The sequence below is a fragment of the Salvelinus fontinalis genome, chromosome 21 (genome assembly GCF_029448725.1).
Source record: "Salvelinus fontinalis isolate EN_2023a chromosome 21, ASM2944872v1, whole genome shotgun sequence".
In the NCBI taxonomy this organism is placed as follows: domain Eukaryota; kingdom Metazoa; phylum Chordata; class Actinopteri; order Salmoniformes; family Salmonidae; genus Salvelinus; species Salvelinus fontinalis.
The window spans coordinates 28,710,594-28,725,814 of record NC_074685.1 but is presented as its reverse complement, the minus strand read 5'-3'; the positions used below and the strand labels follow the sequence as shown (position 1 = coordinate 28,725,814).

General features: G+C 42.8%; 1 protein-coding gene across 3 annotated transcripts; it reads left to right on the top strand.

Moving 5' to 3' along the window:
* The first annotated feature begins 477 nt into the window (after nt 1-477).
* On the top strand, nt 478-14,819 carry LOC129818557 (stAR-related lipid transfer protein 7, mitochondrial-like). Of its 3 annotated transcripts, none has more exons than XM_055874584.1 (9): nt 482-765; nt 1,515-1,710; nt 1,967-2,130; nt 8,208-8,257; nt 8,620-8,730; nt 10,405-10,487; nt 10,650-10,749; nt 10,879-10,963; nt 11,512-14,819. In XM_055874584.1, exons 2-9 carry the CDS (start codon nt 1,622-1,624, stop codon nt 11,676-11,678), a joined length of 849 nt encoding a protein of 282 aa, XP_055730559.1. In that variant the 5' UTR covers nt 482-765; nt 1,515-1,621; the 3' UTR covers nt 11,679-14,819. The 3 variants fall into 3 exon arrangements, with proteins under 3 accessions (XP_055730557.1, XP_055730559.1, XP_055730558.1); XM_055874583.1 differs by having other exon boundaries at nt 1,504-1,710; XM_055874582.1 differs by having other exon boundaries at nt 478-1,710.
* Nucleotides 14,820-15,221: the final 402 nt, after the last annotated feature.

Sequence of the window (15,221 nt, the reverse complement as noted above, 5' to 3'; positions counted from 1 at the left end):
GAGCACACCCGTAATCGTACAATGTTTAGCCAGTCATTTGTTATGCTAACAAGCTAGCAAAAGCATCAACTTCTGGTAGACAGGCGCTCTAGTATGCTCAACTGAAATGATACAGTTCGTTTACAGTATACTAAAATTAACTAGTATTTTAGGATGGGTATTCAAACACAGCCATTATTTTGTGTAGTTTAGGGTAGGGACGTCCCAAGGATCACGGATAGCATATATACTCCTTTTCACCTTTTTTTGTATTCACCGCAGAATGAAATCAGGATCCCAACTTAACAGCTAGTGGCTAATCAAAAGATTGACACCAACTACTACAAATGAAATAGCACCCCAATGATAAGTAACCAATAAGAATAGTGTTGTCCAGATAAGGCGGGTACTCTCGGGGGGGGTGAACTCTATTGGTTAGTGCTATACGGGATTGAACCCCATTGGCGTGAACAAGCTCTTGATCCCTTGTCACTAGTTACCACATCCACAAAGTAAAAGGTCTATATCTTAAAAATGTATGGAACAAAAATGAGCTTTTTGGTCTTATTTTAAAATTAAACATAAGGTTAGCAGTGTGGTTAAGGTTAGGGTACGGTTAGGTTTTAAATCAGATTTGAAGAAGATAAATTGTAGTAATAGGCGGGTTTTAGCCATGATTATGACTTTGTGGCTGTGGTAACTAGGGACAAATATGTCGACTGACTTCGATGTGTAAGAAAAACGTGATGCTGGTTATTGCACGGAGTTGAAAGTACGATTAAATTGGTGAGCTAGCTAATAATATAACCGAATGGACGACTATTAAAAACAATAGTAGTTTATACGACTATTCATAAACTGTACATTGTGCCTGCTGTCACTCAAATACCATCGGTTCAATGGTGGTACGTTAGCTGGTGCTTGTCTCGTGCTCTTGAATTGCGTAGCTTAGCTAACAAGCTAATGTCAAATACAGTTTCAGACTTGGTTTTATACTTTGTCATCTCTTAGGCCTTTAAGCTAACAACATAACGACCTAACGTTAGAGTAATCTGCATCTTTGGCAGTGTTTGCTTATGTTATATAAATGATTCGTAGTCAGTTAATTTCCCATCAATACTGACAGCGTTACAAATGACATTGTTGGTAACAAATGTTACAAATACACCACAGATATCGCGCGTGATAGGAAAGTTAACTAATAGGCGTGCACTTGCTTTAATTAGCTGTCACTTCTAGTGGTCGAACTTACTCTTGTACAATCAGCAGAATGTTTCAGTCTACACCACGGCAACTTATAAAATTATGTGAAATCAGTGTATGTGCTGTTAGGTTTCAAAGCAGTAATACAGTGAGACAGGGAATTGGCAAGAGCAATGGCAAATTCGAAACCACGACATGGATGAGAAGACGCATGGGCCTGTTGTTATCATGGCTCCAGAGATCTGGGGTGGGCACCAGTAAAAATGTGGCGTCTGACAATAAGAAACAAGACTTGCTATCATTTTTTGCCAACCATTGTAGCTTTGTGACAGGCCAGAGGCTTCGACGCGTCTATCAGATTGGAGGGCTTTACGCAAACCTGTACTCAGAGCGAACTAGGTGGACCCTGGTAGGAAGCATATGGCGTCGACTCCAGAGCATGCACGCTTCCACGGGGAAGCTTGTGGCTGCACTGGCCGGTGTCTTCCTGTGGGAGGACGAGAAGGTCCGAGATGAAGAACTACACAGGTAGCGACATGCTGTTACTTCCAACTCTAAATGAGAAACATATTTTTGTGCATATAATTGTACACTGTTATTATTTGCCCAATTGTTTACATAATGCAGGTGTGGAATGTTAGGACTACCTTTACTTCAACCTTGTCCTTTAATGTGAAAGCAGGCAGTATGCTTTGCATGTTGAGTGTTTAGAACCTGTATATACAGCAACACCAGTACATGTCGCTTGTTATGGTAAGAACTCTAACTCTGCTCACTTCCAAAGGTGTGGACTAGAGCTCCAAGCTTTGGAGTCGGTGAAGAATCTGAGTGCATCCTCAGAGAAGGCTGAAGGGCAGGTGGAGACAGGCTGGGAACTTGTCATGGAGAAGAAGAATTTCAAAGTGTGGAGGCGGCCAATTGAGGGAAGCCACTTGTGTGAATACAGAGGTAAGCCTGCATTGTCACAAATCTTTGACACCCAGAACATGCAGTAAACCTTTCCTTTGTGACTACCGTAATTCCGGACTATAAGCCGCTACTTTTTCCCACGCTTTGAACCTCGCGGCTTATACAATGACGCGGCTAATTTATGGATTTTTCCCGCTTTCACAAGATTAATGCTCCAAAAAACTGAGCACCGTCACATAGTGTGACGTAAATCGAGCGCGCTCAAACTTCCTATCATTCTGATTACGGTAGTCATTTTGTCACCCTCATCATGGCAAAGACACGGATAAATGCATATGATGCAGCTTTCAAGTTGAAGGCGATCGATCTGGCTGTTGGAAAAGGAAATAGAGCTGCTGCACGGGAGCTTGGCCTTAATGAGTCGATGATAAGACGTTGGAAACAGCAGCGTGAGGAACGGACTCAGTGCAAAAAGACAACAAAAGCTTTCAGAGGGAAGAAAAGCAGATGGCCCGAACTAGAAAATGAGCTTGAAGACTGGGTCAACACGCAGAGAGCAGACGGCCGAGGTGTTTCAACTGTGCAGATCCGACTGAAAGCCAAAACAATCGCCACCGCAATGAAGTTTGAGGATTTTAGAGGTGGACCATCGTGGTGTCTAAGATTTATGAGACAGATGGCCTGTCCATCAGGCCTGTCCATCAGGGTACGGACGAGTCTGTGTCAGCAGCTCCCTCCCGACTACGAGGAAAAAGTTTAAAACTTCCGCAAATTCACTGATGCAAAGATAGCGGAGCATTCCATCGGCCCGCACAACATCATAAATATGGATGAGGTTCCTCTGACGTTTGACCTGCCTCTCACTCGGACTGTCAACAGGAAAGGCGAATCATCCATCACGCTGAAAATAACTGGGCATGAAAAAACGCACTTCACCTGTGTTCTGAGCTGCACGGCATCGGGAGAAAAGCTTCCACCGATGTTGATTTTCAAACGCATGACGATGCCAAAAGATAAATTCCCGAGAGGAATTGTTGTGAAAGTCAATAAGAAAGGTGGCGCTCCGTGTTCAGTGGGAGGCTTGGATGACAAGTGGGGAGAAATCCTTCACTAAAACGGGCCGCATGCGAAGAGCAATTTATGGTCAAGTCTGCCAGTGGGTCCTGACAGCGTGGAGCAGTCTGCCAGTGGGTCCTGACAGCGTGGAGCGTTGTCAAAAAATCCACTATCATCAACGGGTTTCAAAAGGCTGGACTGCTGCGTGTTGAAGAGGGCAGCATGAGCTCAGCGGGGAATTTGCCTCCGGATGAAAGTGACGAGAGCGACAATGAAAACGATCCAACATCGGATGAAGCAATTCTGAGGCTATTCAACTCCGACACCGAAGGAGATGACTTCAGTGGTTTCAGTGCACAGGAGGAAGATAGTGACCAATGACTTTCTTGGTAGGCTACTGTAGGCTATTGGGTTCAGGTCTGGAGACTGGCTAGGCCACTCGAAGACCTTGAGATGCTTCTTACGGAGCCACTCCTTAGTTGCCCTGGCTGTGTGTTTCGGGTCGTTGTCATGCTCGAAGACCCAGCCACGACCCATCTTCAATGCTCTTACTGAGGGAAGAAGGTTGATGGCCAAGATCTCGCGATACATGGCCCCATCCATCCTCCCCTCAATACGGTGCAGTCGTCCTGTCCCCTTTGCAGAAAAGCATCCCCACATAATGTTTCCACCTCCATGCTTCACGGTTGGGATGGTGTTCCTAGGGTTGTACTCATCCTTCTTCTTCCTCCAAACACGGTGAGTGGAGTTTAGACCAAAAAGCTATTTTTGTCTCATCAGACCACATGACCTTCTCCCATTCCTCCTCTGGATCATCCAGATGGTCATTGGCAAACTTCAGACGGGCCTGGACATGCGCTGGCTTGAGCAGGGGGACCTTGCGTGCGCTGCAGGATTTTAATCCATGACGGCGTAGTGTGTTACTAATGGTTTTCTTTGAGACTGGTCCCAGCTCTCTTCAGGTCATTGACCAGGTCCTGCCGTGTAGTTCTGGGCTGATCCCGCACCTTCCTCCATGATCATTGATTCCCCACGAGGTGAGATCTTGCATGGAGCCCCAGACCGAGGGTGATTGACCATCATCTTGAACTTCTTCCATTTTCTAATAATTGCGCCAACAGTTGTTACCTTCTCACCAAGCTGCTTGCCTATTGTCCTGTAGCCCATCCCAGCCTTGTGCAGGTCTACAATGTCCCTGATGTCCTTACACAGCTCTCTGGTCTTGGCCATTGTGGAGAGGCTGGAGTCTGTTTGATTGAGTGTGTGGACAGGTGTCTTTTATACAGGTAACGAGTTCAAACAGGTGCAGTTAATACAGGTAATGAGTGGAGAACAGGAGGGCTTCTTAAAGAAAAACTAACAGGTCTGTGAGAGCCGTAATTCTTACTGGTTGGTAGGTGATCAAATACTTATGTCATGCAATAAAATGCAAATTAATTACTTAAAAATCATACAATGTGATTTTCTGGATTTTTGTTTTTGTCTCACAGTTGAAGTGTACCTATGATAAAAAATTACAGACCTCTACATGCTTTGTAAGTAGGAAAACCTGCAAAATCGGCAGTGTATCAAATACTTGTTCTCCCCACTGTAACAATAACGAGGCTATATACAGGGGGTACCAGTACCGAGTCAATGTGTGGGCGTACAGGTTAGTCAAGGTTATTTGTACATGTAGGTAGGGGTAAACTGACTATGCATAGATAATAAACAGCGAGTAGAAGCAGTGTTAAAAACAAAGAGGGAGGGGGTTCAATGTAAATAGTCCGGGTGGGTTAATTGTTCAGCAGTCTTATGGCTTGGCGGTAGAAGCTGTTAAGGAGCCTTTTGGTCCTAAACTTGGCATTCCGGTACCGCTTGCCTTGCGGTAGTAGAGAGAACAGTCTAGGACTTGGGTGACCTGGAGTCTTTGACATTTTTTGGGGCCTTCCTCTGACACCGCCTAGTATATAGGTCCTGGATGTCAGGAAGCTTGGCGCCAGTGATGTACTGGGCCGTACACACTACCCTCTGTAGCGCCTTACGATCAGATGCTGAGCAGTTGCCATACCAGGCGGTGATGCAACCGGTCAGGATCCTCTCGATGGTGCGGCAATGTAACTTTTTGAGGATCTGAGGACCCATGACAAATCTTTTCAGTCTCCTGGGGGGGGGGGGGGGGGGGGAGAGTCAGGAAGTCCAGTATCCAGTTGTAGAGGGAGGTGTTTAGTTCCAGGGTCCTTCTTTTAGCAATGAGCTTTATTGGTGCTATGGTGTTGAAAGCTGAGCTGTAGTCGATGAACAGCATTCTCACATAGGTGTTCCTTTTGTCCAGGTGAGAAAGGGCAGTGTGGAGTGCGATTGAGATGGAGTCATCTGTGGATCTGTTATGGCAGTATGCGAATTGGAGTGGGTCTAGGGTTTCTGGCATGATGGTGTTGTGAGGCATGACCAGCCTTTCAAAGCACTTCATAGCTACTGACTTGAGTGCTATGGGCAGTAATCCTTTAAGCAGGTTACCTTTGCTTTCTTGGTCACAGGAACTATGGTGGTCTGTTTATGTAAATATTACAAATTTGGTCATAGAGGTTGAACATGTCAGTGAAGACACTTGCCAGTTGGTCCACGCATGCTCTGAGTACATGTCCTGGTAATCCGTCTGCCCCAGCGGCTTTGTGAATGTTGACCTGTTTAAAGGTCTTGCTCAGATCAGCTACAGAGAGCGTGATCACACAGTTGTCATGAACAGCTGGTGCTCTCATGCATGCATCAGTGTTGTTTATCTCGAAGCGAGCATAAAAGGCATTTAGCTCATCTGGTAGGCTCGTGTCGCTGAGCAGCTCGTGGCTGGGATTCCCTTTTTAGTCCGTAATAGTTTTCAAGCCCTGCCACATCCGACGAGCGTCAGAGCCGGTGTAGTAGGATTCAATCTTAATCCTGTATTGACGCTTTGCCTATTTGATGGTTCGTAAGAGGGTATGGCGGGATTTCTTATAAGCATCAGGATTAGTGTCCCGCTCCTTGAAAGCTTCAGCTCTAGCCTATAGCTCGTTGAGGATGTTGCCTGTGGCTTCTGGTTGGGAACTGTACGTACAGTCACTGTGGGGACGTCATCGTCGACGCTCTTATTGATGAAGTCGGTGACTGAGGTGGTGTACTCCTCAATGCCATTGGATGAATCCCGGAACATATTCCAGGCTGTGCTAGCAAAACAGTCCCGTAGCATCTGACCACTTCCGTATTGAGCGAGTCACTGGTACTTCCTGCTTTAGTTTTTGCTTGTAAGCCGGAATCAGGAGGATAGAATTATGGTCAGATTTGCCAAATGGTGGGCGAGGGAGAGCTTTGTCTGTGTGTGGAGGAAAGGTGGTCTAGAGTTATTTATTTTGTTTTTTTTCATATGTGGCATGCTGGTTGAAATTAGGTAAAAATAATTTAAGTTTGCCTGCATTAAAGTTCCCAACCACTAATAGTGCCGCTTCTGGAGGAGCATTTTCTTGTTTGCTTATGGCCTTATACAGCTCGTTGAGTGTGGTCTTAGTGCCAGCATCGGGTTGTGGTGGTGAATAGATGGCTACGAATAATATAGATAGTGTGGTCTACAGCTTATGAGGTATTCTACCTCAGGTGAGCAATACCTCCAGTCTTCTTTAACCTAGTGTTCAGAATTTGCAATAACCAATTCATTGATGTGATTATGATATGCTGTAGGTCAGGCCCTATTGGTCTCGTGCATGCAATGCATACATGTGTCATGGAAAGAGAGCAAGGGTTGAGGGAATAGGGAATGTTTTAACTAAACAAATTAGGGATTTCAGTAAAATAACTTAATTGATTGGACATGATTTGGAAAGACAAACACCTGTTTATATAAGGTCCTACAGTTAAAAGTACGTGCCAGAGGCGAAAAAAAACAAGCCATGAAGTCAAAGGAATTGTTCGTAGAGGTCCGAGACAGGATTGTGTCGAGGCACAGATCTGGGGAAGGGTACCAAAACATTTCTGCAGCATTGAAGGTCCCCAAGAACAGTGGGCTCCATCTTTCTAAAATGGAAGAAGTTTGTAACCACCAAGACTCTTCCTAGAGCTGGCCGCCCGGCTAAACTGCAATCGGAGGAGAAGGGCCTTTGTCAGGGAGGTGACCAAGAACCTGATTGTCACTCTGACAGAGCTCCAGAGTTCCTCTGTGGAGATGGTTGTCCTTCTGGAATATTCTCCCATCTCTGCAGCACTCCACCAATCAAGCTCAGTAAAAGGCACATGACAGCCGCTTGGCGTTTGCCAAAAGGCACCTAAAGGACTCCATGAGAAACAATATTCTCTGGTCTGATGAAACCAAGATTCATCTCTTTGGCCTGAATGCCAAGCATCACGTCTGGAGGAAACCTGGCACCATCCCTACGGTGAAGCATGGTGGTGGCAGCATCATGCTGTGGGGATGTTTTTCAGCGGCAGGGACTGGGACACTAGTCAGGATCAAGACAAAGATGAACGGAGCAAAGTACAGAGAGATCCTTGATGAAAACCTGCTCTTGAGTGCTCAGGACCTCAGACTGGGGCAAAGGTTCACATTCCAACAGGACAACGACCCTAAAAACTCCTCAAATACAGGAGTGCCAAGCTTGTAGCGTCATACCCAAGAAGACTCAAGGCTGTAGTCGCTGCCAAAGGTGCTTCAACAAAGTACTGAGTAAAGGGTCTGAATACTAATGTAAATGTGATATTTTCAATTTTGTATTTTTTTCTACATTTGCAAAAATTTCAAAGCCTGTTTTTGCTTTGTCATTATTGGGTATTGTTTGTAGATTGATGAGGGTGGAAAAAACAACTTTAATTTTAGAATAAGCCTGTAAAGTAACAAAATGTGGAAAAAGTCAAGTGGTCTGAATACTTTCCGACTGCAGTGTAGTTGATTTGATTAAAACACATAGGATGTGTCTATATATGGGAAAATACACGTTTTAAAAATTTTGACCAACCGATTGTTCGAAAGAACAATGGTAGACCATGGTCGAAGATTTTTCTTTTGTCGGACATCCCTGGTGTCATCATTAAGACCCCTTTCCCTCTCATCTTTTCAGTTTTGGGTTCTTATAACGACGTCACCCCCCGACAGTTCTTCAATGTCCAGGTACTAAGCTAGTTTTCTTTATGTTAACTGTCTAAATTGCTTAATTAATTTATTGCAAAAAAACCCCACATTTATGTGCGAGAGGAAACTTAGTGCTTTTAATGAACCTGTAGAAGAATGTGTGGTGTCACCTGTACAAGTGACTTGTGTGTGGATTCAGCACCAGATTCCCTGTATGTTCATACGCTCCTCTTGCGTTTGAGTGTCTATGTCCCTATTTAGCTCTTGTTGTTGTCTATTTACCCAACTGCACTTGGTGGAGTGTAAGGTTTTTGTGCAAGTATGTAGCTCTAGGTGTTGTATGTACGTGCTATATTACGCCTCTGCTCCTCTCTTGTCTCATGCTCTGCCCTTTGCCCCAGTTGGACACGGAGTACAGGAAGACGTGGGATGCTCTGGTTCTCAAGCTGGAGGTGGTGGACCGGGACGTCAACACAGGCTCAGAGGTTGTGCACTGGGCCACACGTTTCCCTGTAAGTTTACCCTGCCAACTCGCACACTAGAAATGCAGAACTCATGCTTATCATCAAAGTCATGCACTTATGATATGCCTCAGTGGTTTCTCTCTGATGTTACAAAGTAACATTTGTTGACTGTTGTGAGTGCTTCATGTTCTTGCCTTGCTCATGATGCTCTCAATTTGATTATTACAGATACTTGCAAGCAGACAGTATTGCAGGAGTTCCTGAACTATATTGTCCCACGACCCCATTTTGATATCTAGAAAGTCTTGTGTTCTCCACCAAAGTAAAATAAATGTAATTAATAGCCAATGTTTACTTTTTATTTGGGGCTATGGCAGTCAATTGAAAACATTCTAACAGTATTTCTGATTTGTACTGTCAACTTACCATCATATATTTTTTTATGTGGGGCTATTACAGTCAATAGCAAATTAGGAGACATAGTCTGACATTATTTCACCACCACTAATGAGATTGGTGTGGCTTGATGCATGTCGCACCTGAGCTTCTCAAAGTCAGGGAGGTGGTTGACAGTGCTCACGTCATTTCTGCTGTCACATCCAACCTGGATTGATATTTGATTTTAATGCAAAAGAGAGCACTGAATCCAGTTTAACACAGATATGAGCTGGTGAAGGATAGGCTACCAGGAGTTTTATGGTGCTTTCAAGACAACTGGGAGCTTTGAAAAATACGAGGTCAAATCATGACGTCAGTGATCTTTAGGTCAGAGCTCTAGAAAGAGGCCCAAGTTTGCGAGTTGGATTTCCGAGTTAGATGACTGTTCCCAGTTGTTTTGAACATGGCATTAATGCTCAGTTCCCACATATGCTGAGCACTTGTTGGCTGCTTTTCCTTCACTCTGCAGATGTTATTCTGGGTCTTCCTTTCCTGTGGCGGTCCTCATGAGAGCCAGTTTCACCATAGCGCTTGGTTTTTGCGACTGCACTTGAAAACTTTCAAAGTTCTTGAAATTTTCTGGAATGACTGACCATGTCTTAAAGTAATGATGGAATGTCATTTTTCTTTGCTTATTTGAGCTGTTCTTGCTATAATATGGACTTGCCCTATTTGGTTAGACCATCTTCTGTACACCACCCCTACTTTGTCACAACACAACTGCTTGGCTCAAATGCATTAAAAAGGAAAGAAATTCCAAAAATGTACTATTAACAAGGCACACCTGTTAATTGAAACGCATTCCAGGTGACTACCTCATGAAGCTGGTTGAGAGAATGCCAAGACTGCTAAGCTGTCATCAAGGCAAAGGGTGGCTACTTTGAAGAATCTCAAATAGACCAATCAATATATTTTTGAATCAAAACTACTTTTTTGGTTACTACATGATTCCATGTGTTATTTCATAGTTATGATATCTTCACTATTATTCTACAATGTAGAAAATAGTACAAATAAAGAAATACCCTTGAATGAGTAGGTATGTCCAAACTTTTGACAGGATTTTTTCTCAGGCTTTTGGAAATTCTCCCATGAATGCATTTACATATCAGGCGACCCCACATGGGGTCATGACTCGTAGCTTGGGAACTGCTGCAGTATTTTATGAAGCAGAAGCAATGTTTCCCTGATTTAAGGGCTGTGTCGTAGGTCACAGATGGCAACATGTAGTTGTATCCTACATTTTATATTGTATTTTTGATTTGTTGGATTATCTTCCCACAGTATCCCATGTACTCGAGGGACTATGTTTATGTGCGTCGCTACAATGTTAATGTGGAGAATAATCTGATGGTCCTGATCTCCAGGTAAGGGTTGACTTCATGTAAAATAGTTATATTTAAATACAAATCTGAGGTAATTTTGTATCACTTTTTTTCCCCACTCAGATGCTTGGAATCTTATTTTTTTATTTTTTATTTTTTTTACTCTCCCTCTCCCTTTTTCTCCCTTTTCTTTGTGTCATTTAGAGCAGTTCAGCATCCTGGAGTCCCAGAAACTCAGGACTATGTCAGAGTCCACTCATACCAGTCCAAGATGGTCATTCGCCCTCACAAGTCCTTTGATGAGGTGAATACAGAGGCTATCACAAGACAACAGATAATCTTACCCTATAGTGACGTATGCTTTTTGTTCTATGCTTGTTGTGTGCATGTTAGATTACAGTATCTGACCTTGTCATGTCGTCCTGACCCACAGAATGGCTTTAACTACCTTCTGACCTACAGCGACGACCCTCAGACCGCCTTTCCCCGCTACTGTGTGAGCTGGATGGTGTCCAGTGGTGAGCCCTCATACTCCTGGCTTCTCTTCACTGAGCTTAATGATTATCCCCAAGTGTAAACTGGATGTAGTAATTGTTAGAATATCAAACAAAAGATATGGGATTTTACAGGAACAGCCTTCCTTATTCAAAAGGACAGCCATCTGTTCATAGTAAATGTGCGTACTGTCCTTACATAGTCAGATATTTCTTTGAAGCGACACAGCAGAAGTGCTTCACTGAAGGGCAGTAGGGCACAAAAGGAACCATCAATTCACAGTGATCTTTCCATCAAATGCAGCCACTGACTATGCAAAAGTATTATATTGACCTAACTCAATGGAGAGGGATATTTTTTTGGGGTTGTTGCCTGCGGTAGCTGGGCTACAGTTATTGGCTGATTCTTCAGCATGATCCACAACTTGATCTGCTGGTATTGTAGCTCACTGCTTTGCTTCTTGGTCTGATTTACTTTTAATTGAGGTCTGCAGTCTCCACTGCCATGAGTGTGATTTGCCCTGTGGTTGTATGTTATCCTGGTCATCAGCTTTTGCCCTCCTCACTCATAGGTATGCCTGACTTTCTGGAGAAACTGCATACTGCAGCCCTGAAGGCTAAGAACCTGGAGGTAGGGATCTATGATTATACCAGCGCCGTGAAGTCCAACGACACCAAGCACCAGCCCAGCCAGGACCGACTTGGGGACAACACGCGCCCTGGGCAGATCTACGCCTAAGGGATTTTTTTTTTTTTTAGCAGGGTTGAGGAGGGTAACCTGCACCTGCTTGCATACAACAACCTTCAAAACACAAGCTTTTGGACACAAGTGGGGATGGGATATCAAATGAAGCTGGAATATACATACGTTGAAGATATGCCGTACTCGTGCTATACTGTTGTTATTTGAGTGGTTATAATGGTCAAAGTCATATTGATAACATAATTGTCATGAGAAGCTTAAACTGTACCAACAAGAGCCTTTGAACCCTTTGGAGGAAAGACTTCTCTTTTTCTGCCAGGAGAATTGCCATTGGAGCTTTCTGCCTTGAAACAATAGTGCTAGACAGCCAACATCCCGAGGGGAGAGGTGTCCATCATGCCTCCTTTTGTTAACTAGCTGATACACCAACTAGCGAGACTGCACCAAAAATATTACCCCTATAGAGATGTTGCCAAAACATTGTTTCACACTCCATCAACATGTCTACTAGTTTCTTCCAACCACCTTGTTTGTGTTCCTTATTTGGTCATATCCGCACTGAAATAGCTCGCTGTAAAGGCTTAGCTACTTGCATGCATGCATAGTTTGTTTATACAACCAAGAAATAAGAACATCTATAAATAAACACGCTGTGATACCGGGAACTCAAGGAACATGCTTTGTAGCTGAATGCCCTGGCACATTGACTTCCACAGATGAGTGGATTTAAGGGCTCTAGTGGTCTCTTTTTCACGTTATGGGATTAGTGATGTTTTTGTCTGCAGAACTGAGGTTTCTCACTTTGTCTGTCCCACCTTGTCTGTGTTTTAAACTGCCAGGTCACTTCTAACAGCTTTCTGAAGATTACCAGTGTCTTCCTGTCCAAGGTGTCTTATGGCAACTGCAAAATCCTCTATGGGGCAAATGCTCTTGCTGGTTTTTGTTTTACAAGCATTGCAGTTCCCCTCCACTCGTCCATGTTTTATGCCCTGATCCAAAAATTCTATAAAAAATAAGCATGTGTGTTCTTGTGCCACATAACTATCTGCTTTCCAATGGAATGGATATTTACATTATCCAGAGTGACTTACAGGAACAATGAGGGTTAAATGACTTGCTCAAGGTCACATGAACAGATGTTTTTCACCTAGTCTGCCCTGGGATTTGAACCAGCGACGTTTTGGTTACAGGTCCTACACTCTTAACCGCTAGGCTAACTGCTGCCCCCATGACTGTGACTGAATAACTGTACTTTGTCCTGAGTACAAAGTTCAAAGTAATGGAACAGGCATTATTAAGACAGACTGCTTGATAGTTTGCACTGCAGAGGAAGATGTTTGTTTGCTCAGCTGTTACTGTACCTTCACAGTGAAAGTAGCCTTACTTATAGTAGTGCAACACTTTTTCTATTACTGATGAGCTTTGGAAGGCACGTGTTTAGTAACATCATGTGCCCTTTGCATCCTTGTGTGTGTGTGTGTGGATATGTCTAATATATTTAATGGTTTTTTTTCCCAGTCTGATATATTAGCTAGTTCCTTCTGGTGGACCAAGGGGCATGCATGTGTGCTCTGTGGGATAGATAAACACAACATGTGACTTCTCTATTTATAGCCTGACAATCTGGTACAATTTGAATTAACACCTGTTTCTGTGTGATTTTTTTTTCCTGTGTTGCTGATATTGGTTACAACAGGTTGGTTTTTTTCAGTGAAAGTTTCATGAATTTATGGTTCCAGTATACAGTACATGCGTGACTGCAGTTCCATGAAACAGATTGTTGGTAGTTCACCATTACTAAGTTAGAAATGTAAAAGTGCATTAAAAACAGTTGTGGAAAATGTACCATTGTCATACTTGAGTAAAAATACCTTAATAGAAAATGACTCAAGTGAAAGTCACCCAGTAAAATACTACTTGAGTAAAAATACTTGGTTTTTAAATATACTTCGGTATCAAAAGTAAATGTAATTTCTTAAATATACTTAAATATCAAACGTGAAATAATTAATCCTTTCAAATTGAATATATTAAACAAACCAGGCGACACCATTTTTCTTGTTTTAATTTACGGATAGCCAGGGGCACACTCCAACACTCTGACATTGTTTACAAAATAAGCATGTGTTTAGTGAGTCCGCCAGATCAGAAGAAGTAGGATGACCTCTTGATAAGTGCTTGAATTGGACCATTGTCCTGTTCTGCTAAGCATTCAACATGAAACGAGTTATTTTGGGTGTCAGGGAAAATGTATTGGGTAAAAAGTACAATATTTTCTTTAAGAATGTAGTGAAGTAAAAGTTGGAAAATATAAATAGTAAAGTACAGACCCCAAAAAACTACTTCAGTACTTTAAAGTATTTTTACTTAAGTACTTTACACCACTGATTTAAAAAGTTGCTATTGAACTATGGTAAGGGTAATTTTGTTTAATTCCTTGGGTCCCACAATGGCTGGAAGTCTATGGGTATCTACTAACATGCTATCAGATACCCATAGACTTCCAGTCATTGTGCTGACGCTAGTTAGCGTTCCTTCATACTGGACACAGATATTTCAAAATGGTATCCACAAGTTCATCTGGCTCTGGGGAAGTAGATAAATGGCCTTATTTCCAAAATCCCGAACCATCCCTTTAAAGTAACTTACTCTCATGAAGTCTGAAGATCATTTCCCTACTCTTACCTTTGTGATGAACACACTTGTTTTCTGTCTGGGGAAAAAAACTGTTCAGTTAGCAGTATATAACTGTTTGAAATGTTGTGAGAGGAAATTGCCTCTAATTGAGCTTTTGTTTTGAGATGGTCAGTTGTAGAGCAACTCTATGCTGAGCATAAGAAACTTTGGTTTCTATATTGAAATACTACTGTATGCAATGTTTTGAGAATGTCCACCTTGTGATTGTAACACTTTCTGGTGTGCTTTCACTTTTTCTTTCTAGACAACTATGTCACCACCTGTAGGCCACAGTGGTGTGTTCTATAAACTAAATCTCTTTTTCAACATGCAGTTGAACACCTTGGGTATGATTTCCAGAAGTTGATTCCTTAGAAATTGTGTAAGAGAAATTGAGAAGAACAGGAAAATCTATGAAACCAGGAAAGAAGTTAGTTGTCATTGTATGATTCCATGTTGAAAGGGAGAAACTAATCAGATTCAATAAATCCATTTGAAGTATATTGTATTTTGCCTTAATCTTTGGCTACACTATAATAACTTTGATGAAAAAGCCTTTAGAAATGCTATATAATTTGTTAAATGCTTATTGAAATGCAATGCTTAAATGTTAACAAGTAATGAAATACTAATGTATTATAAAAAGGTTTTACAACATATCATTATCTAGCTCGCATGCTTTAGCTAGTGCAGTGCCATTGTCTTCATCAGCTAACGAGTGGCGCAGCGGTCTAAGGCACTGCAGCGGTCTAAGGCACTGCAGCGGTCTAAGGCACTGCAGCGGTCTAAGGCACTGCAGCGGTCTAAGGCACTGCAGCGGTCTAAGGCACTGCAGCGGTCTAAGGCACTGCAGCGGTCTAAGGCACTGCAACGGTCTAAGGCACTGCAGCGGTCTAAGGCACT

What these genes read in the sequence shown, in the direction of transcription:
- LOC129818557 (XM_055874582.1), top strand. Translation starts at nt 1,250, where the DNA reads ATGTTTCAGTCTACACCACGGCAACTTATAAAATTATGTGAAATCAGT. An exon ending in CTCACAAGTCCTTTGATGAG is followed by an intron (nt 10,750 to 10,878) that starts GTGAATACAGAG and finishes CCTGACCCACAG; the next exon opens with AATGGCTTTAACTACCTTCT. An exon ending in GAGCTGGATGGTGTCCAGTG is followed by an intron (nt 10,964 to 11,511) that starts GTGAGCCCTCAT and finishes CCTCACTCATAG; the next exon opens with GTATGCCTGACTTTCTGGAG.